The sequence below is a fragment of the Chelonus insularis genome, unplaced genomic scaffold (genome assembly GCF_013357705.1).
Source record: "Chelonus insularis isolate UGA/USDA-ARS -01 unplaced genomic scaffold, ASM1335770v1 contig_131_pilon, whole genome shotgun sequence".
Classification (NCBI taxonomy): Eukaryota; Metazoa; Arthropoda; class Insecta; order Hymenoptera; family Braconidae; genus Chelonus; species Chelonus insularis.
Genome location: NW_023276372.1, coordinates 2,941,274 through 2,963,782, shown reverse-complemented (window position 1 = coordinate 2,963,782; position 22,509 = coordinate 2,941,274). Strand labels below are relative to the sequence as shown.

The 22,509-nt window shown below is 29.9% G+C and overlaps 4 protein-coding genes and 1 long non-coding RNA gene across 8 annotated transcripts; 1 reads left to right on the top strand and 4 right to left on the bottom strand.

The window, feature by feature from the left end:
• Positions 1–363: 363 nt before the first annotated feature.
• Positions 364–1,504, bottom strand: LOC118073867 (Basic helix-loop-helix neural transcription factor tap). Its single transcript, XM_035094634.1, has 3 exons — positions 1,365–1,504; positions 1,104–1,293; positions 364–969 (listed from the first exon to the last, which is right to left on the bottom strand). The coding sequence occupies exons 2-3, from the start codon at positions 1,290–1,292 to the stop codon at positions 439–441; spliced, it is 720 nt and encodes a 239-aa protein (XP_034950525.1). The 5' UTR covers position 1,293; positions 1,365–1,504; the 3' UTR covers positions 364–438.
• A 2,882-nt stretch (positions 1,505–4,386) lies between these two features.
• On the top strand, positions 4,387–11,725 carry Cad74A (cadherin-74A). 2 transcript variants are annotated; one of them, XM_035094929.1, is made up of 5 exons: positions 4,387–4,602; positions 5,702–6,005; positions 6,086–6,961; positions 7,040–11,180; positions 11,267–11,725. In XM_035094929.1, exons 2-5 carry the CDS (start codon positions 5,708–5,710, stop codon positions 11,481–11,483), a joined length of 5,532 nt encoding a protein of 1,843 aa, XP_034950820.1. In that variant the 5' UTR covers positions 4,387–4,602; positions 5,702–5,707; the 3' UTR covers positions 11,484–11,725. The 2 variants fall into 2 exon arrangements, with proteins under 2 accessions (XP_034950820.1, XP_034950821.1); XM_035094930.1 differs by lacking the exons at positions 4,387–4,602; positions 5,702–6,005 and having other exon boundaries at positions 6,501–6,628; positions 6,691–6,961.
• Positions 11,726–12,031: 306 nt separating this feature from the next.
• On the bottom strand, positions 12,032–15,400 carry LOC118072925 (uncharacterized). Its single transcript, XM_035093103.1, has 5 exons — positions 15,032–15,400; positions 13,910–14,328; positions 13,382–13,837; positions 12,802–13,299; positions 12,032–12,494 (listed from the first exon to the last, which is right to left on the bottom strand). The coding sequence occupies exons 1-5, from the start codon at positions 15,194–15,196 to the stop codon at positions 12,032–12,034; spliced, it is 2,001 nt and encodes a 666-aa protein (XP_034948994.1). The 5' UTR covers positions 15,197–15,400.
• Positions 15,401–15,643: 243 nt separating this feature from the next.
• LOC118072565 (proline-rich extensin-like protein EPR1) lies at positions 15,644–19,710 on the bottom strand. Of its 3 annotated transcripts, none has more exons than XM_035092552.1 (5): positions 19,562–19,710; positions 18,197–18,342; positions 17,250–18,077; positions 16,419–17,137; positions 15,644–16,370 (listed from the first exon to the last, which is right to left on the bottom strand). In XM_035092552.1, the coding sequence occupies exons 1-5, from the start codon at positions 19,562–19,564 to the stop codon at positions 15,928–15,930; spliced, it is 2,139 nt and encodes a 712-aa protein (XP_034948443.1). In that variant the 5' UTR covers positions 19,565–19,710; the 3' UTR covers positions 15,644–15,927. The 3 variants fall into 3 exon arrangements, with proteins under 3 accessions (XP_034948443.1, XP_034948452.1, XP_034948436.1); XM_035092561.1 differs by having other exon boundaries at positions 15,645–17,137; positions 17,250–17,787; positions 17,944–18,077; positions 19,562–19,709; XM_035092545.1 differs by having other exon boundaries at positions 15,645–17,137; positions 19,562–19,709.
• Positions 19,711–21,773: 2,063 nt separating this feature from the next.
• On the bottom strand, positions 21,774–22,485 carry LOC118072620 (uncharacterized). The gene is made up of 3 exons (XR_004691022.1): positions 22,373–22,485; positions 22,068–22,215; positions 21,774–21,975 (listed from the first exon to the last, which is right to left on the bottom strand). It is a non-coding gene; the product is annotated as an uncharacterized lncRNA (long non-coding RNA).
• Between the last annotated feature and the right edge of the window lie 24 nt (positions 22,486–22,509).

Genomic DNA, 22,509 nt, shown 5'->3' with positions numbered 1-22,509 from the left:
GAAAATAAGTATATTATATAATATAAGAATATAAATAAATTTAAAAATTATATACTCATATTCATACAAATGGTAGTAAAGATCAATATTAGCATTTAAATATATAACTTATAAGCAGAAAGTCTTTGACTAGATGATACAATTGATGCAGTCTATGCAATTGTACTTTGAATTATTCTCACAATAAATTAATGAAGCATAAAATTTTAGCTTCAAAATTTTACTGTAGATAAATAAAGCAATCTCTTATAAAGTAAATAACATTCTGATTAATCAATATATCAATTATGTAAGTGATAATTAATAAAATAGATTGTCATAAAAATATTAAGTTATTCTACAATTTTTTTTTTCGTTTTTAAATTCTATATTGTAGTTGATCAAATCAATTCCACTGCACATTTTGGACACTTATAATTATTTGAAGCACTCACAATTTCAAAGACACTGATAGGAATTATTAGGTCCCATAAAATGAGTTTGATCAAGTTGATGTTGAAGATGAACATGATGAGGATATTGCTGTGATCGTTGATCATAACAAGAAATTTGATACTGAATAGGTGGGCTAATACTTTGATCACTATAGCAATCGTATTCATGCCATTCTGGTACAATTCGTTCTTGAGGATATGGATATGGAGGATGACTGGGACCGAGACGTTTTTGTGCTGCTACAGCGCAACTCCCTGTTGAAGACGTAATCATATTGCCGTTTTCACTGATACTAACTGTTACGTTCCCAACATTAACAGTAATTTCACCAGTTTCTGCATTTCCCAAAGTTTGTGACAATGCCCAAATATAATTATGAGCAAATCTTAGAGTTTCTATTTTGGTAAGTTTAGTATCTTCAGGAAATGTTGGTAATGCCATACGTAATCGTTCTAAAGCATCATTCAAAGTATGCATCCGATGTCGTTCTCTGTCATTTGCCTTTATTCTTCGTGATCTTTTTAGTCTCAGTACCTATAAAAATAATAATTGACAATCATTTTTACGTATCTTTTTTCTATTTCACTTTAAAAAAAATATTTTAATATAATATTATATCAAATATATGTTATTAAATGTGATTTAGAAGATTATCCGAATTGAAATACCTGAGTTGGGCTTTTGCATCGTGTGTTTCTTCCTTTTTTTCTCTTCTCTTCTTTTATTGGCGGAAAAAGTGAATCAACTGACATTATATCATGCTTTGGTGATTCAAAACTGATATCAAAACCTGAATCTGAAGAACTTGAAAGTTCATCAAAACAATTTTCGCTACCATATGAATATTCCGATGACATTCTGAAAAAATACAACTTATTTTAAACATTTCAAGTAAATTAAATTATTTAATCAACAGACAAAAAACTTACGCAATATCTTTTTTTGTTAAAAAAAAAAAAAAATCACTATAATATTTGTCAAAAGTAAAATTATAATCGAAATAGCATGCTTATAAGCAACATCTAAAAAATAATCTAAATGACTGAATCGTCGACGACGAACCGATAAACTCGGGGTACGAATCGTCACTGTGCTTGTACTAAGGGTCTCTTGAGGCATATATAGGAGAAGTATTGGGGGTTGCTTCCAGTTTGTTATCCCCCTCTATATATCCTCTTGTATTGGGGTACCCATGAATGAGAGCTTCACCCTGTTATCGGCTGTAAGGGGTCCCGGTTTTTCTCCACCCCTCTCCAATACATTGTAAGCGCGTGCCATACGTCGAGAAGCAGACGCCTCGTTTTAGGATTAGAGGTTTCCTGCGCGATTGGACTTGGCTCTTTCTGCCTTTACTTATAATAAACTGCCTATGATTTGCTGATGATAATTAATTTTTAATTATTTTCTTATTTCGAAAAAAAGTTAGAAACATCATTAGCACCATTTAATTATATTTACAACAAATGTGGGTTCAATAATTTTATTCATATTTCATCTTCTACTATAATTTTTTTTCTCTATCAACAATTCAATATGCAAATTTATCAATAAATATATCAAACTTGTTTAAATAAATATTATAGTTTCTTCTTCATTATACAATAGTATATGTCAACTATTTTCTATTAAGAATTGAACATTTTAAATTCATTATGTATCATAGAAAACAATATTATTTTGCAATGCTTATATTAACTGAAATATATAATTATTATTAAAAAAAAAAATTCATGTTATGTAAATAAAATATAATTATAGTTCAGACAATTTAAAAATTTTTTCAGAAATTAAGTAAGTAAAAATTGTACTTATTTTTGTTTTTTTTACTTAATTGAAAAATTAAAAACAAATACTTACTTTTAAATGTAACAGGAAAAAAATAAAAATACTCGATGTAAGTAGGATGACGACGATATACCTGTGACTAGGATCAAGTGGAAGATAATCTAATAAAGACCATATGTTGCTTCTGCTCATCAACTGATAATAAATTGCTATAGAAACCATAGTGTTAATCAAACTTCTATGACACTATCAGGATTTAATGTTACTTATCCATTTGTAATTTTTTTTTTTTTAAAAAAAGTAATATTAAATTATTTATTTTACATTTTCACTATTTTAACGCCTTTTAAATTATTTTTACTTGCAATTATTGATCTCACCATCATCTCTGTTTCATTCATTTTAATATTGACTTTAATAACTATTTCGATGTTTCTATGAACTGTGTGTATTGGTTATTAGCATATGACTAACTCATGAATTTTCGAATGATCAACTTCAATACTTCAATGTGTAAACATATGCGCTTTCGAACGATTCAACATTCTGTGACGAATTTAGGCTATAAATTATTAGAAATTAGTGTTGAGAAAATTTTTATACAAAAAAAAAAAATCATCTTCTAAAATGCTTCATTAGAGAATACCTAATAAAAAAAATGGAAAATCATTTTTAATTAGAAAAGAAAAATATTTATTATATGAATTAATCATTAAGAATTATAAAACATGTGTATGGAGTTTGAAGATGTAACATTCATTACAGTAAATTAATGACGTAAATCATAAACTTACAAAAAAAATGTAAACTTTCACTTCTTATGTGAGACTATTTACACCAACAATCATATTGTTTAGGTAACAAAATATTATAATTTTTAAGTATATTACATCTTACCTTACGAATAAAATTAAAAAATTACCAAAAAAAAAAATTAAACTTCTTTATAACTATTAGCGATGGATATTCCAATCGTTATATTACAAGTTATGTTCGAATATATATATGAAAAAAAATGTTTTATATTAACTGAGGGTTAAAAAATATTGGAAATTACACGAAAGATTTGTTGGCTGTGCGTAAAAAATTGTAGATCAAATAAAAGGGTTTTACTCATGTTCTTTTTTCAATTCAATCTGACAATTCGTTACGATTTGATAATATATATTGGCCATGAATCGGGTTAACCGTCACAACTGATTGCCCAGATGTCTCGAGTAAATTTAACAACAAACGTAGGGAAGTCTAAAATAAAAATCACGCAAAACATCAAAGTTAACTTTTGACTTATTTGTATCGTAAAAAAATCTTTTGCTAAAATTTATTTTTTTTACTTATCGAAAAGAAAAGGAAAAAATAAAATGATAGGAACGTGATATTAAACAATCACCGAATGAAGAAACATCGTGAGAAATAGACTATGTGTTTGGTAGTATTTCCACTCTCTTTTATTTTTCGAATGTTGATCATAATGTCCAGTATTTCTCAGGAGTAGCAAATGAGATATATTACAGTGAGCTTCACTCACAACGCATGCCTTTCTCTGCTCCTTCTCACCGTTACGAGCAACAAGTTGAAGTAACAGTTCGTGCGATGATCTTTCTGACTATCCCACGTCTTGGTAGAAAATTGAAAAGGTCAAACCTTCTCCTTATAAATAACAAAAAAAGCAATAAATAACGTAAGATTGAAAAATTAAATGATCTTCATTCAGATATGTAGTAACCAGTTCACCTCCAGACGCAATCACGCGTTTCAATACTAATATTAAGTATGTTAATGAATTTGTAAAATTTATAAAAATAGGTTTACCGATTTATATATAGATATATGTATATGCATGGCTGGTATTTCATTTGAACATTTCTGTAATTTATGGAGTAAATTACAATGAAGCAATTGACTAAATTCAATCATATAAATAAGATAAAAAAACCATAGTTGCTGTAAAAGTGACCAACTTGACGCTTTTCTCCCTCATCTATTTTCAACTATAATTCTACGATGTCGGTACCTACCTAGAATATAGTAAGATCCGCAGTTACCTGTTAGAGTTACGAGAAATCGACTGTAGACTCTCCTCATTCTTTTTCTTTCAGTTATTTCATTCCTTCCACTCCCCTTAGTTTGAGGCCACATACCTTCTTACGATGCAGTGCTTGCTTGTTCATTGCCTGATCAACACCAGTTCTCCTTTCAATCTTTTTAAATATCTACAAAGATTGACTATTTACACATCAAATAAATACATAAACACAACAAATCTGACTAAAAATGAGTTTTTATTAAATAATTTATTTCAACTTATTAACTATATCTTAAAAAATTGAAGTAATGTAAAAATGAGGTGATTTAAAAGTTGTTTTAAAAATCAATGAAGTGGTGAGTTTTTTTTTTATAACTAGGAGCTGTGTACATAAATATGTTAAAGTAATAATTGATCAATTCAATTATTATAAATAATTTACATATATTAGTTACTACTTACATATAACAAACAATAGCTGAAATTAATACATTAATTAATAATAAGAATTTTAAAATTCCGCTTTAAACACGTAATGCTCCGTTTTATAACGGTTCTTTTTTTCTTTCCTGTGATTAAAAGACATGGCTATTGAGTGGCAACGTGACAGTTAGATTCAACATGCCGTTAATCATACTCGATTCGGTCTGATCTAGATTAGATATCAAATGAAAACGAGTCTGAGTCTTATTAAAAATATCTGAAAAATTCAGGTACATTAACGAGACACAAGTCACGATGTTTTTACGATGAACAGTATTATATGACTAAAGATTAACTAAATCGGTCCAATATTTTTGTAAATAAATTTGAAAAAGTAAATAAGTTCAAAATCGCTTTTATCAATAAACAATTTATTTTATATTAATCTTTATTAACTTATGTTAGAAAATTAAGTATGCTACTTGCACCTATAAATGCTATTTAATCAACTATATTAAATTGTAAAAGAATTACTTATATGCGAAAAATCATATTATTTCTATTTCTGTTAAAACATTTGTAACAGTTTATTTCTTTCATATATTGACTTTATATATATTATTATTAATGAGCATTAATAACTGTAAGATATAAAAATTACATAGAAAATGAATCTCAGTGTTACTTTTTATTATTACAATACAGACATATCCTTGAAGCCATTAGAAAACAGATTGCCATCAGACTTACGTATGTTCCTTGTCTTTTGGTTTTCTAACATGATAAAAATTTACAATTATTCATCAATAATAATATAATACAGACTAAAAAAGGTGTCTGATTTCTAACGGTTTGTTTACTGTATGATTATTCTGTAATGGTTTGCACGATAGAAACAAGAAATAAACCGGTAGCTGTTCAAGCACGTTCTTGACCACAATATGCCTTTTTAGCAACAAAATATTCTGTTATGTTCTTTTAAACGTATAGATTTACTTTTATCAATATAATTGACAAAATCAATTTTTTTAGATAACAATGATGACGATCCTGTTTTTTTGGATCGTATTGATGACTTCATCATACGCTCAAATTATTAATCGAGCTCCTCATTTTATTCATGGAGGTGATATGTCGAGGCTTGCAGTTTCTGAAGGAACACCACCAGGGATTGCCGTTTATACACTACAAGGTGAAGATCCTGAAAATTCTGAACTTCATTATTCAATAAGTGGAGAATATTTTACGGTAAATCGAGATACCGGGGTAGTCACTTTACGAAAACAATTAGATCGAGAAACTCAAGATCTTATTGAAGTTATCATAAGTATTACTGGTAAATATATATTTTTATGTACTTTTACGCATATTTATAAAATCTATATAATTATCAAAAATTTTTAATCTTTTTTACAGATGAAGGTATTGCAGGTTCAGAACCTAATACCGTATCATTAAGAAGAGAAATAGCTGTGTTAGATGAAAACGATAATTCTCCGGTATTCCATGGACGTCCTTACGCAACGAGAATAGCGGAAAGTGCTACCGTTGGTAGTTTATTACTTCCTGAAAATACTATTATAGTGACTGATCAGGATGGTGGTATTAACGCCGATGTCGAAGTCAAATGTGTAACTATGTCAAATGAAGATGATACATGCTCGATTTTTAACATTACCACTGATAAAATTTCTGAAGGAAAATTTGATATTAAAATACATCTAGTACAATTATTGAATTACGAAAGAAGAAGTTCATATCTAATTACACTTCTTGCAACTGATGGTGCTAGTGATTCTACTAAACGACTAAGTTCAAAAGCTACTATTGCCGTTGATGTATTAGATGTTCAAGATCAACCACCTATTTTTTTAAATGCTCCTTATAGTGCTGCTATACCAGAAAATATGTTTCCAGGCTTTACAGTTTTAACAATAAAGGCTCGAGATGGTGATACTGGTGAATCTCGTAATGTCATACTTAATCTTGAAGATGATTACCTTAATCATTTTGAATTAAAGACCTTTCAGGATGGAGACATTACGGTGGGAAATTTAATAACAACTGATGTTGCGCTGGACCGTGAAGAAGCAAAAATTCTTCATGATGGAGGAATTTATACTTTCAAAGTGAGAGCAACAGAATTAATTAATGATGAAATACCGGCAGATACTACCACGTCTATAGTAACTATTGTTGTAACAGACGTTGATGATTTATCACCCAAATTTAATGAAAATTTTTATCATATCAAAGTATTAGAAGATATTGGAGTCGAAACACCTCTTCCCGGTAATTATTCGTTTCTTTTAAATTTTTATTTTCAATTAAATAATATTATTTACTCATTCATTATTTATTTTATTTTAGGTCTTAATATGATAGTTAGTGATGACGATGTAGGTGATAATGCCAAGTTCAATTTATCATTAAGAGATGCACCAGGTTATCCAGGAATTAGTAGAGCTTTTAAAGTAAATCCTGAAAATGCTCATGGTCGTGTTCCTGTAGTAATTAAAGTTAAAGATCCACAAGTTTTAGATTATGACGTTGATGATATTTTAAAACGTGAATTAGAATTTGATGTTACAGCCTCGACAAGTCAAAGAGTTGTTACATTTGCGAGAGTTCATATTAAATTATTAGATGCAAATGATCATTCTCCAAAATTTTCTCAGGATCTCTATCAACTATCTATTCGTGAAGATTCAAAACCAGGTACAAAATTCGGCGATATTTTTGCAACAGACGCTGACAGTGGCATTTTTGGAGAACTAACTTATACTTTACGTGGTTTTGGCGCAGATAAATTTCGTACAGATTCAAAATTGGGAGGAATTTGGGTAGCAAAAACTCTAGATTATGAAATTCAAAAATCATATTCATTAACAATGGAAGCTAAAGATGGTGGTGGAAGAGTAACAACAGTAAATATTCTTATTGAATTAGACGATGTTAATGATAATATCCCAATTTTCGAACACAAAGAATATTCACGAACAATTAGAGAGGAAGCAATAAGTTTTGAACCTCAAATGTTTGTCAGAGCGACTGATGTTGATGGTCCAGCTCATGGAAATGGTAAAGTAACATATTCAATTACGAAACAAAGTGGAATGAATAAAAATGTTTTTGCAATTAATTCTCAAACTGGAGAAATAACAATGAATTACCCAGTTAAATCTGGCGATACTGAAAGGGGACTTTATGAATTAGAAATTCGTGCAACTGACCATGGATATCCTCCTCTTTATTCTGAAATAAAAGTTTTTATTAGAGTTGGTGTTCCTGGAAATCAAAGACCAATTTTTAGAGGAAATTACAAAGGCGGATCACCTGGACCCAATAATTATCGAGCTAGACTTTTAGAAAATGCAAGTTCTGGAACAGAAGTGATTAAAGTTATGGCAAATGATCCTGACGGAAGAGATAGTTTAATTCAGTATTATATTGCATCTGGTGCTAAAGATAATTTCGTTATTGATTCAGTTTCTGGAATTATAACTGTATCTCCAGATGCTCGATTAGATCTTGAAACTGGAGGAGAACAATACAATGTCGTAGTGTATGCTGTTGATTCTGGAACTCCTGTAAGAGAAACGGCAACAACAACAGTCACAGTTTCTATATTAGATGTTAACAATAAACCACCTAAATTTAATAATTTAACTTATTTGGTATATGTCTCTGAAAGAGCTGCATTAGACGATACAGTGCTTAAAGTGTCAGCAACGGATCCCGATTCAGATGCAAAACTCAGATACTCAATTATAGATCCTATAAAAGCAGTAGACAAGACTGGAGTGGCATTAAAAAGTACATCATCTTACGATTATAAAACTGCATTTAAAATTAATTCAACAACTGGAATAATTTCTGTCAATCGAGTTTTAGATTATCAAGTAGCAGCTGTAATAATTCTAACAGTAAAAGTAGAAGACATTAATGGGATTGTCAATAAAGATAACCAAGTCGATAAAGCTGAAGTAACGGTTTATATACAAGCATTTCGTGATGATAATCCAATTTTTTTGAATTCCGGATGGTCAGCAAATAATCCAATCATTCGAGTAACAGTTCCTGAAGAGCAACCATTAGGAACAACACTTTTAATGCTTTTAGCAAAAGAACCGAGTGGACATCCCGTCCAAAGGTTTGAATTAATAAGAAAAGATGATGATGAATACTATGTCAATGTTGGAGTTCAAAGTGGAAATATTGTATTGAGTAAAAAGTTAGATTATGAATCTTTATTGGATAAATTTATCAAATTTAAAGTTCGTGCATTAGCTAGAGATTATGATATTACTCGTAGAATGTCCGAAGCAACAATTATTATTGATGTACAAGATATCAATGACAATAGTCCTATTTTTTCTCAAAAAGAATATAAAGTATCAGAACGTGAAAATTCGAAAGCAGGAAAAATTATTTTAAATGTTAAAGCTACAGATATTGATAGTTCAATAACAGAGCAAGAAATTAGAAGAGGATTTGGAGAAGTTCGATATGCGTTAACTGGTGAAAATTCCAATTTATTTGAAATAGATCCGATTAATGGTAATATTCAGATAGCTGAGAATATTACTCTTGATCGAGAGAGACAATCTGTTTTACGATTCTATGTTATAGCATCTGATATTCCACAAGGAGGAGCTGACCAAAAAACCACTAGAGTATTAGTAACTGTTAATGTACTAGACGTTAATGATAACCCTCCATATGTTTATCAGACTGCTTATACTGCAGTAATTGCTGAAAATGCTCCAGTAAATGTTTCTGTTATTAATATTACAGCTACCGATCCTGATGAAGGTAAAGGAGGAATAATTCACTTTGAAATTATTGATGAAGGTGAAGCTAATGGATTATTTGAAATAAATCATCAAACTGGCGAAATATATTCAAAAAAAAAATTAACCGGCAAAGGTAGAACTGAACCATATAATATGAGAATTAGAGTTCAAGATGGTGGGCATCCAATTCTTTATACAGATGTTTCATTGATACTTTATATTGGTGATGTTGTAAGTAATGATGGAGTACCTTTGTTTATCAGGCCAACTTTAGATGAAATTGCTTTTATTTCTGAAAATTCAACTATTGGAAGTCCAGTATTTCAAGTTGTAGCATCAGATCCCGATGACCCAAATTTACCTAATGGAAAAATTACATTCAAATTCCTTGAAGATGGTAATTTTGGAAATGATGCTAACACTTTCAAAATTAACCGTGATACAGGATTAATAACAACAAAAAAATTATTAGATCGAGAAATTAAAGATAGTTACACCTTAATTTTAATTGTACAAGACCTTGGAAGCCCTCCTCAACAAGCATCAAGAATTCTACAAGTTATTGTTAATGACATTGATGATCATAAACCACATTTTAAAAGAAGTCTTGACAGTCCACCGATCGAGATGACTGTTGAAGAAGAATCACCTATAGGAACTTATGTAGGCGTAATTGAAGCTCTAGATGAAGACATTGGAGAGAATGGAATGATTGATTACGTATTTATTTATGGAAATGAAGACGGACTATTTTCCATTGAAAGATTCGACAATAATTCTGCTATCATCAAAACTATAGGAGATTTAGATAGAGAAATAAATGACCATTATTTATTAACAATTAAATGCTATAAATATCCAGTAAAAAAATCTGATGTAATTCCAAAACCTTATAATCGCCAAGACCCATCAGAAAGGCAAATTTTGATCAAACTTATTGATATCGATGATAATAAACCTGAATTTAAAAAGTACAATATAACATTAGGAGTAAGATTAAATGTACCAATTGATACAAGTTTAATTACAATAGAAGCATATGATAGAGATCCTGATGCTCTTCCAATTAATTATATTATGAGAGAAGTATATTTTACATCATTAGCTGAACCTTCATTGTCTAAGAAGAAAATTCCACCTTATTTAACTCTTAACCCTAAAACTGGAGAAATTAGAACTACTGGATCTATGGCAGGATTTGCAGATGGTTTTATGGAAATTTCAATAACTGCAAATAATTCTAAAATACCAGAAAAAGAAACGAACATCACGTTGAGAATATTCTTATTAAGAGACCGTGACATGTTAAAGTTCGTTTTTTCAAAACCTCCAGTTGAAGTTAGAAAAACATTAAATGACTTTGAAAAGGCTGTACAACAAGCTTTAGCACTACCTGTAACTGTGAATGTTTACGATACCCAATTTTATTCAAAAGATGATAATTCATTAGATTTTTCTTCTACAAGCTCTTGCTTCCAAATGGTTGGTAAAGAGGCTTATGATCTTAAAGAGATGAAATCATTATTAACAGATTCAAAAAATGAAGAATTGAAAAAAGTTTATAAGAAATTCCATGTAGAGAAGGTCCAGCATTGTGCTGCATTAGTTGCTCGAGCTGATGCATCAATTACTCAAATGTGGGTTCTTATTATTTCAGCTCTTGTTGGAATCGCTACTATCATTTCAAGTTGTACACTTTGTTGCTTGCATTCCAAGTAAGTATTTGTATAAATATATTCTATATTATAAAGTAATATAGATCATTCAAATATATTATTCCAATTTTTGCGGTCATAATTAGGTATAAAAGTCGACTAAAACATGCTCGATTACGGGATCAAACTCGTCCACCTTTAAGTTTTGTTTCTTCAGGACCAGGAATAATGAATGCTCAATCGAATACGACTTTAGGTACTCTTGGACCTAGTACAATGGTAACATTAGGTCCACATGACGGTTCATTCGAATGGGGAGCCGATACAACTCTTTACCATCCTAGTACGTTATCAAGAACGTAATTTTGTGAATATATGTATGTAAGTTAGTAATTAATGATTATGGTGCTCTGAAGTTGGTAAAAAGCTTTGTACATTACGAATTAATTAAGTTAAGTTGTGTATTATAGTAGTCATATTTAAATAATAATCATTATTTTATTTGTTTACCAGAAAGATTATGTACATTTTACTATATTTATGTAAAAAAAATGTGAAGATATTAAAAAAAAATACATTCCAGATTATATTTAATCTTTATTCAATGTATTACATAGACACAAAGTATTGGAAAAAAAATTTATATATATATAAATATATATTTCAAGTGATAAAATAATTAGTCACGTCAAATTATTAATTTTTAATGTTATCTAGAATTATTTTCAAATGAATTGATTATATATTAAATAGACTGTGCGTTAATTCGTAAATCACTTTTTTTATTTACTTGGATTTTTTTTGTACATATTTAATGTTTAAGTTTTTTTTATTTTATATTTTTCAAAACTTTTCATGTAATTTTATTCTATTAATTTATCGACTGAATAAATTGGATAAAGATAAAAAAATCAAGTTGCCGACACAAGACCATCTGCAAATTTTTGAAAACCTTCAATTGTGTCAACATCTAACATTGTTGTATTTTTTGAACAATCTTCTAAATTTGACGTTAGTGTTACTTGCTGAGTCATATTATTGGGACTTTCTGGATATCGAGTAATCGGTAAATCAGTTCTTGAAATATTTTTAGATGTTATTTCCATATTTCGATGATTTTTTGGAACTTCAATTTTCAATGAATTGTTTTCCATTTCTTCTTTTGTGTATTCATTTGGCATTTCTACAAAACTCTCATGATATCTTGTAAGTTCGGATGTATTAAAAGCATCGGTTTCTACAAATTTTGATTGCTCTAAAGCCGATTGATCAATTAATTGTTTTGTAAGAATTTCCAATGGTGACATAACTTTTTTAATAAATTCTTTTTGTTCATCATCATGCATTCTTTCTGATCTTTTCAATATATCATACCTATAACAAAATATTCAAAAAAAATATGATTCTTTTCGTTAATATTACGTCATAGAATATTCTCGATGACATTTCACGTTGATCAACGCTGGTTGTTGTGTTCAAGTGAAAGTCTCAAATAGTCTTTTATTTTTGTATAAAACTAACATTAAATAAGCAATTGACCTTGTTAATGAATGCTTTTTTATAAAAGAATTAATTTTAAACACTAATAAATAATAATTACTGTCGAAACAATTATTTATCATTAGCACGAAATTGTAAATTGCCTATTTATAAATATCAATACATGATATATAAATATTACCTGCTTGATTTACTTTTCCTTCGTGGATATAAATTTAAGTGAAATATCATCTGTTTTTTTTCATCTTCTTCAGGCAATCCTGATTGGCTAGCTGGAATTGCAACTATTGGAATTGGAGTCGAATGATATCGAGCGCCTCTTTTATATATTGGAATAAGCGGTCTTTTAAAATCTGGACGATAGTGAGAATGATGATATCGGGAATCTTGGATACTTTCTTCTGAAGTTGGTCCAGTCAGAGGTACGCCTATGGCTGGTTTAGGTTTTGAAGTAATTTTAGTTGATACTTGATCATTAAGATCTGTGATGGGATATATATCTAACATCACACTAAAAGGTTTTGGTTTCTTTTTTTTTCCATAACTTCCAGAGTATGCTCCAGTACTATCGTAAATTGGTTCGTTATTGATTACTGGTTTACTTGTTAATACAACAGGCCGATGAAAGTAGGGATGCTCAATATAAGGATTGTATCTATTGATGTTGCCAGATGAATACCTAAAAAAGATAAATTAAATTATTAATATGATTTATTAGTATTTGAATAAATATATATATATGTATATATTTTTTAGTATACCTAACATTAGCTGGTGCCAAAAAATTAATGTCAGAAGGATGTTTAGGCTTATATTGATAAAATGGATCATGGTGAGTAACAGTAATATGAGACGTATCTACTTCTTCTTCTTCCTCTTCTTCATCTTCTTCTTCTTCAGTACTATTTACTTCGTCGGACTGTTCAGTTTGGTCATTATGGATAATTTCACTAATATCCGAATAAAGATCATATTTTTTTGGATTTACATAAACTCCAGTAAATTTTATACCATGTTTAGTACTGGTTGGATCTTTGATTAAATATTTAATAATATCTTGAATATTTCGTGATGTATGAGGATACCTGTATTGACTCAACTGGGGATATTTGATTTTTTTAAATGATGAAGGATGTGGTGTTTTTAATTCAAAATGAAACGGTTTCGGTCTAAATTCCTGTCTGTTCAAAGATTCTTTAAAGTCAGGATGTTTATACCTTTAAATAATAAAATAAATAGAATTTGTGAAATTAAAATATTTCAAAAAATTTACTCTTTTATCAACTTACATTTGTCTAACTCTATACATAACAGCATGATTTTTAATCAATTGTTTACTTTCAATTTTATCCTCATCCGCTTCTTCTTCTTCTTTATTTTGGGAGTTTAAAAATTTTTGGCGCAATTTAAAATTTGATAAATTTTGGCTTTTCATTTCAAGATTATCTTCATAGAAATTTTTATTATCATTATTCACTGTCGGGCTTAAATCAATATATGATAAGTTTTCATCAACATCAGATCTATCTTCGATTGCTAAAGATGTAAGTTTTTGAGATTGGGGTAACGGAGAGATAGTTGTAGATTTTTTTGTTAAATATGACGGTTTTTTTATAGAATTTTGTAAAATATAAACATGTTTCGTTTCTTGACTGACTTTACTTGCAGTCGTTGCTCCAGAAGCAAAATCATAAATGAAAATAGCCGCCTAAAGAAAACAATTAAATGATCGTGAGTCCATGAAAATTTTAATGAACAAATAACAACATGTATACAATAGTATTTAAAATTTCACTAATTTGCTTTTCATTTATTTAATTGTTAAATTAAGTATTTACTTTTGTTAAAATCCCTATAAAAGTGTAGATTTACTTGGCGTATTGTGAAATGTCTTAACTATGTCAGTATACAGTTAACGCCCTATATGTGTAACATGCAGAAATTTTAGCACTGATTTTATCACGCACTATGCACTGAGGGTTATTTATAAAGAGAAAGCAATTTAATTTAATGTAATTTCTTGTCTATGTTTTTTTCTTTAATGAGATAAAATTAAATTATAATTGACATGATATTTTTTTTACTCAATTTGAATGTAAATATTTTTGATCAAATCAAAGTAAATCATCCATTATTAACAAAATGAATAGATAAAAAACCATAATTAATACTAAATTAATATATTTTGAATTTTAGAGTGTTTAAAATTTTCTGTAATTAAGTAATTTTTCTTTTCAAATCATTTGACTATTACATTTATGATTACAAAAATTTTTTAATAAGTCATGAATATATATTTAATGCAAGGTATTAATTTTTCAATTGAAGTATACTTTTAAAATTAAAGTAAAAAATAATTCTATAAAGTAAACTATCAAAATATTATTACTTATAAACTTATAAATATTTACCAAAATTACAGCAACAACTGCCATTACTCCGATGACAAATTTTTTTATAACTTGTCCGTAATTATTTCTATTATAGTAATCGAAACGATCAGAATAAAGTCCGAGTTCTGAGCTACTTATTGCCGAACGACGACCGGTTTGAAACATTATATTCTCCACTTTCATACGTGATGAAGCATACTTTTTCTAATAAATCACTGGATAAATTTTTTTAATTTAATTGTCGAGCAGGAAAAAGCGCTATTAAATGTTCAATTTTCCTATGTTCATGAAATGTTAACAACAAAGACTAAAGTCTAAATTGAATCTATAACAGTTTTAATGACGAAAGTACTGTAGAGAAAATATTTTTTTGTGGGGGCGATGAATAAGTAGTAGGAGAATGCATAAATGACTGAACTACTTCAAAGACGATGTATGTAATTATTAATGATACAATAAATCTATTCAACGTTAGACAAATATTTATAGTCTAAAAAAGTCAATTTATTATAAATTAAACATGTATCACACTTTTATTCTCGATAGTATATTTTTTGTAATAAAAATTGGAATTTGCAAGAAATTTTGTTGTGTCCAAAACATTTTACGACTTTCGATTCTTTTTTACAAATATTTATTTGTCTTGTACAATAATTGTTTTACACTTTAATTATAGATTGAGTTTTAAAAAAAAACAAATAGAAAACAGTTGGCTTTTGAAAGTATGATAATCTAAAAAATGAGTATTATGTGCACATGAAGGAAGTCGAATTATCTTTTCTTAGATGAGATAATTCTTAGTCTTGTATCGATATTAAGAATAATATTTATTAGTATTAAACCTCGTGATGTGATTGATCGAAATTGAGGTATTTGGAAATTATGGCAGTGTTGTATTTTTTCTGTTTATTCTTTCAACGTTTTCGAAAATTGAATGGTATATCAGGTATCGGATAGTTATATCCTGTAGGTTTAAATGTCGTTGGTGGTAAAGTAGGCGTTGGACCAGGTTTTCCAGTAGGAAGTCTATAAGTTGTTGTACTTACAGTCGTACTATAAATTGGCGTAGGATAAGGTGGTGCAGTTACAGTTTGATAAGTTGGTTTAGGTGATGAAGGTGGAAGGTAAGGAGGAGGTCTTGTTTGTGGTGGTTGTGGTCGTGTTACTGGTGGAGGTGTTGGTCTAGGACCTGGAGTAACAGGTGGTCGTGTAACTGGTGGAGGTGTTGGTCTAGGACCCGGAGTAACAGGTGGTCGTGTAACTGGTGGAGGTGTTGGTCTAGGACCTGGAGTAACAGGTGGTCGTGTAACTGGTGGAGGTGTTGGTCTAGGACCTGGAGTAACAGGTGGTCGTGTAACTGGTGGAGGTGTTGGTCTAGGACCTGGAGTAACAGGTGGTCGTGTAACTGGTGGAGGAGAAGGCTTTGTATCTTGTTGTGGAGGAAGATACTCCGGACCAGTCGTAGATGGTGATGGTCTATAAGTCGATTTTGTTGGTGGTTGTGTTACTGGAGGAATATATCTTGTTGTTCTCTCTGTCACTGGAGGAATAAATCTTGTCGTTCTCTGTGTTACTGGTGGTAAATATTTAGTAGTTGCAGTTGTGGGTCTTTGCTGAATCGTTGGTGGAACATATTTCGTTGTTCTTTGAGTAACTGGAGGAATAAATCGAGTCGTTTTTTGTGTTACAGGTGATGGAGAATATGTGGGAAAAATATCATTCGAAGTGGGTTGATAAGGTGGTTTAGTTGATGGTTTTGATCCAATTGGTGGTAAATAATCTGGAGGACTCGTTGATATTCTTGGTGGCCTTGTAGGTGCAGTAGTTTGTGGTGGAATATATTTTGTAGTTCGTTGTGTTACTGGTGGTACATATCTTGTAGTAGGTGGAGTAGTCGGTGGTGGAATATACTTCGTAGTTCGTTGTGTTACTGGTGGTACATATCTTGTAGTAGGTGGAGTAGTTGGTGGTGGAATATATTTCGTAGTTCGTTGTGTTACTGGTGGTACATATCTTGTAGTAGGTGGAGTAGTTGGTGGTGGAATATATTTCGTAGTTCTTTGTGTTACTGGTGGTAGATAGTCCGGAGAAACTGTTGTTATTCTCGGTGGCTGTGTCGGTGGTCTATAAAGTAATTAAAAAAATTTATTTTTAGAGAAGCACATGAATGATGTTTATCAAACCAATAAACATAAATATAATAAGATAATCTGAGAGGTAGAGAGTGTTACTTTACCTCGTGGGTCGTGGTGGTGGTGCTGGTTTTACAGTAGTTCTTGGTTCATTGGGAAACGGAACTTCCGGCGGTTGATAATTGTACCCATCATCATCAATTGGCTTCGGTGGCGGTCGAACTGTTGTTGGCCTTGGTGATGGTCTTGTTACTGGGGGTGGAGACGGTTTTGTAGGAACAGTAAATGGTTGTGGAGGTTTTGGATAATCATAAGTTGGAGGTGGTGGAGGACGAATTGTTGTGGGTCTTGTTACAGGTGGTGGCGGTCGAACTGTTGTTGGCCTTGGTGGTGGTCTTGTTACTGGGGGTGGAGACGGTTTTGTAGGAACAGTGAATGGTTGTGGAGGTTTTGGATAATCATAAGTTGGAGGTGGTGGAGGACGAATTGTTGTGGGTCTTGTTACAGGTGGTGGTGGAGGCGGTCTAACTGTTGTTGGCCTTGGTGGTGGTCTTGTTACTGGAGGTGGAGACGGTTTTGTAGGAACAGTGAATGGTTGTGGAGGTTTTGGATAATCATAAGTTGGAGGTGGTGGAGGACGAACTGTTGTGGGTCTTGTTACAGGTGGTGGTGGTGGCGGTCGAACTGTTGTTGGCCTTGGTGGTGGTCTTGTTACTGGAGGTGGAGACGGTTTTGTAGGAACAGTGAATGGTTGTGGAGGTTTTGGATAATCATAAGTTGGAGGTGGTGGAGGACGAACTGTTGTTGGTCTTGTAACCGGTCTTTTCGTAACGGTAAACGGCTGCGATGGTGTCGAATAATCGTAAGTTGGTGGAGGCCTTGTTGGCGGTGATGATGGTCTTGTTACTGGTCGTAAAGTTGTTGGTTGAGGTCTGTGTAATAAAGTGAATATTAAGTCAAATAATTGGTATGCGTGAGTAACGTAAAAAAAGCATTAACATTGAGGATAGTACTAATTATCACAAAAATAAAAAAAAAATATAAGTTTTACCGTGGTGGAAGAGTAAATGGTTTATCCGGTGGATTATACTCGTAGCCTTGAGGTTTTGGGTAGCTGTCAATAGCTCTTTTAGTTCTACCATCAACATGACACGTCAAAATCACCACCACTAATGTGGTGGTCCACACCAGCTTCCACTGAAATTAAGAAATCTATGTAGGTATAATGTATAAGTAGGGAATGCAAGAGCAAAGTAAAACGCTAGAAAAAATTTACAAATTCACTAAAATTAGTTTGAAAAACCGCTTTTTACACTTTTGGAACTTCAATTTTTCAATTTATTAATGTATGTAATAGTTAAATTACGTTGTTTTGTGGTACCACTTTACCCCACACCTTTCCATACCTCGATACTTAAGATGTGACAATTCATTAAGAAATAATTCAAACTTAAATTTTCTTTAAATATGACAGACAAATTTTTTAAAAACAAAAAAATTTACCGAGATAATCACATGTTCTACCTCCTACCATCAAATGATCTTATATAAGATTTTTCAGTAATAATATTAAGTGCTTTATGTATGATGAATAACTTATTGTGAAAGGTTTTTTCCATAACGATGGGTCCATTAGACTCTTCATCAGTTGCTGAAGTTTCACTCATTATCCCAAGGATATCAATCGAATTAATATTACAGACAATTGCACAGCAATCCGAGGAAAATTATTGAACCAGTTCAAAAAATATCAAATATTTAATCAAGTTTGTAACATGATAGTTCCTTTTTTTTTGGTTTTTTTTTTAAGGAAATGATCAGTGACCTTTAAAGAAATTATTTATATAAATGATCGAGCTATAGCGAGTAGACATTATCATGCTTCACGATTTTCAAAAGGTTAATGGAAGTTTTTTTTCGCACATATGAAGCTGATATATTATACAACTTTATAGATGATTCAGAAAATAAAAAATATTCACATATATTCGAACTCATAGATCTCATTGATAAATTTACAGATTACACAAGTAGACTAGATTTGTAGAGTTGTTTGTAATCAAGACAGAAAGAGAAAAATATAAATGCCATATTTGCAATCCGTCAATGAATAATATGCATTCACTGGACATTCCAAAACGACAAGAAATACGAAGTATAATCACTACGGCTATTGGCAATCTGTAACCTTTTACAATCAGTCTTTTAAGTCATGAATCGAAAGGTAACGTCTTCACCATGCTATGAGGAGATTATTTATCATTTGTATTCATATAAGTTAATAAAATTTCAACGAAAATCTTTCTATCACATAATTTTTGACACGATTAACAAACAATTTTCAAATTGTATAATAATCAAAAAATCAACTAATATGATAACACTTGGCACATTTAAACACCCACTTTTTACTTACCATTATTAATTCCAGCACTTTCTAAGTACTATTTAATCAATAATCAGATTTAAACATCCAGTAGTTATATCACTAAATAAATAAATATATTGTGTCTCACGGGAGCAGAAGTCCCGAGAGTTAACTTCTTCGGCACAGTTATCGAAGAGCATTTATAGGATTCATCCAATCTCTCTTGCAATCAAAGTGGGGGAAAGGCACTGAACGATGGTCCAGCATTTATTACAGACGTAAGTAAGATGCTGTAACATTTTTTTCTCTTTCGTTTGATTCGAAAACTATAAAAGAGTGGGAGTTTGACTTCATCAAAAACAACTTGAAAAAATTTTTTTCTCGAAGAGTCTAAAACTCTTACGATGATACTCAATTTAAATTTTCAAAAAATTTTGGATTTCTTATGATCATTATTCTAATGATGAAGAATAATTTATCAAGATATATTAATTACTATGTTTACTTCCGTAAGAAACAAATAATTAGTAGACAATTCAGTTATGATGTTAATTATTGGATGAAAATTAATGAAAAACTTTACTATCTTTTATTTCATTATCTTAAAATAAAAATGGCCTTGAAGAAGTACACATTCAAAAATGTTTTCTTCTAAGGTATTGCTAGACCATAATCGAAAAATTTTGAAGAAACAAAAATAGATTCATAGCTTTGTATTGTAATATTATTTAATTTGTCGATTTCCTGTATTTTCTCCCTTAAAAAAAAATTCATATAAAAGTTGTTTTTTAGAATTCATATCTTTTGACTCGATAATTCAAGGATAACGTCTATTAAAAAAAAATAATTCACGAATCCTCGTTGAAAGGATGTGAATAATATTCTCGATAATAATCATAAGATTACCAAATATTAGAGTTTATCACGATGACCTTTCGATTACGTAAATAATTTTGAATTATTAATTTACTTGATATAAGATGAAAATAAATAAAGGAATCTACTGACAAAATAAAAAAAAAAAAGATAAAAGTTGTCATTAGAGTGACATGACCTTCATAGGTATCATCACTGAAAGATGTTAACTGATTAATAAGAAAATTTATTCTAATGATTTCATTGAGAGATATAAAAATTTTCTTAAACAATTAATTAGAAGCATTCGAAATTAAGGTGTGGATTCTGCAGATCACTATAAAGGTAATGCTTATATTTAATGAAGAAGGCCAAAGAGACTCTATGTATATAACCATTCACTCTAGTGTATATAAGAAAGGTCGTACATTTAGGTTGAAAAATCTCGGACCTACGTCGTCCAATGATGGTTTTATTCAAATATCGAAAGTCTGATTCACTCGAATCCGTAAATGATTATCATTATTATAATATTCTGTAATGTCTCTGTCTCATAATTCTCAAAGTCGATGGCATTGAGATCTTCTCTCGTTTTTGATCATTATTTCATAGTTGTCTAGTCCACCCGGATTCAGTGAAATTTAACATTGGTTATATTGAGAAATGATTTCATGGTTTTTTTTAAATTTATTTTTTATGTGTTAAAAAAAAAAACTATCTGTTAAATAACAATTTCTAAACTATTAAATTCCTTTCATATCTGAGAGTTATAACTTTTTATTCAAATTAGATAATGCAGATGATTTATTATGCTATTAACCCTAAACAAATTACAAACAAAAAACAATTTACTAAATTGTAGCTATTTTTTAAAATGATTCTATTTTTAAAATTTGGTAAGCATTTTAATTTTTTTAAATGTCAGTTTTATTCTTCGTAATTATTCTTTCCTATTATAGAGAAATAAATAATAATGATGATAATAATGATAATAATAATAATAATAATAATGAGAGGATGTCATCAGAACTTGACAGAATATATGGTGAAAGCCGTACGCTAAAACGTTAGTTCGTTTGCATACATGTTTTGCGTAATATGTTGCTTGAAATAAATGCGCCCGATTCACAATTACATTCTTGTAGAAAAATTAACAAACAATTTTCTACATAAATAAATCTTTCTCATTAAATAGGGACAATTGTCAGATTACTTTAATATTTTAATATATAATATAATACACCATAATGTATTAAAAAAAAAAAACGAGATAATTGAGTTTTTATCATCTATAAACAAACAAGGACAATCTTCTTGTAATCATCATTGTTATTATTATCATCCTTTCACACATTATATCAACATTTATATTTTATATCAATAAATATATCTGTAAGTAAATAGATTGCTATAAAAAATTTTTTATTGATAATAGACTCAACATATTACAGTGACACAATTTTGATGTAAAATATTTAGAAAAGTAATTTTGAAATTAAACGTATTTCTAAATATTAATGAGCAATAAATTCTTCTGTTAATGTTCTTATGTTGGTTTTAAAGATAATGGCCATAGTAACCATATCCATGACCGAAGTAAGGATATCCTGAAAACAAATAATTTAATTATTTTAATATAATAAATTAGCAGAAACTAATTTTGATTTTAATATCATTTTTTTTTTCTAAAAATTATTACCGTATCCATAGTAGCCATAAAAAGGATATCGATAACCACCATAATACGGATATCCAAATCCATAGCCATAACCTAAACCATATCCTAGATAGCCACCTGGGCGTGCCATAGCCATGCTAAAGATTATGGCGAGAATAAGGAGAAAGAACTTGAAAAAAATGGTAAAAACATGTATTTATTAAATATTGAAAAGTCATTACGTAACATTTATTATCGTTTTAATTTATAAAATAATTATGTAAAAATTTACTTTAGTCAAAATTAATTTTTGCCACAATATTGTGATAAAATTATTGACTACTCACAATTTTCGGAAGAGCCATCTCAAAGATATCGTTTGCTTTCAAGCAAAATTTTTCTTGAGACTGCAAATGTTCAAGTGTCTTATAGATATGAATATCAACTTCTTTTATTTCAATAGTACTTCCTTCTAAAACCCCAC

Bases quoted from the DNA above. Each gene is read 5' to 3' on its own strand.
- LOC118072925 (XM_035093103.1), bottom strand. From the start codon at position 15,196: ATGAAAGTGGAGAATATAATGTTTCAAACCGGTCGTCGTTCGGCAATA. The intron at 13,838-13,909 runs GTAAGTTGATAA...TATTATTTAAAG, and splicing joins ATGTATAGAGTTAGACAAAT to GTATAAACATCCTGACTTTA. The intron at 13,300-13,381 runs GTATACTAAAAA...TATCTTTTTTAG, and splicing joins TTGGCACCAGCTAATGTTAG to GTATTCATCTGGCAACATCA.
- LOC118073867 (XM_035094634.1), bottom strand. From the start codon at position 1,292: ATGTCATCGGAATATTCATATGGTAGCGAAAATTGTTTTGATGAACTT. The intron at 970-1,103 runs GTATTTCAATTC...TTATTTTTATAG, and splicing joins GATGCAAAAGCCCAACTCAG to GTACTGAGACTAAAAAGATC.
- LOC118072565 (XM_035092545.1), bottom strand. The intron at 18,078-18,196 runs GTAAAACTTATA...TTTATTACACAG, and splicing joins CCATTTACTCTTCCACCACG to ACCTCAACCAACAACTTTAC. The intron at 17,138-17,249 runs GTAAAGTAACAC...ATTACTTTATAG, and splicing joins CCACCACCACGACCCACGAG to ACCACCGACACAGCCACCGA.
- Cad74A (XM_035094929.1), top strand. From the start codon at position 5,708: ATGATGACGATCCTGTTTTTTTGGATCGTATTGATGACTTCATCATAC. The intron at 6,006-6,085 runs GTAAATATATAT...TCTTTTTTACAG, and splicing joins AGTTATCATAAGTATTACTG to ATGAAGGTATTGCAGGTTCA. The intron at 11,181-11,266 runs GTAAGTATTTGT...GGTCATAATTAG, and splicing joins CTTTGTTGCTTGCATTCCAA to GTATAAAAGTCGACTAAAAC.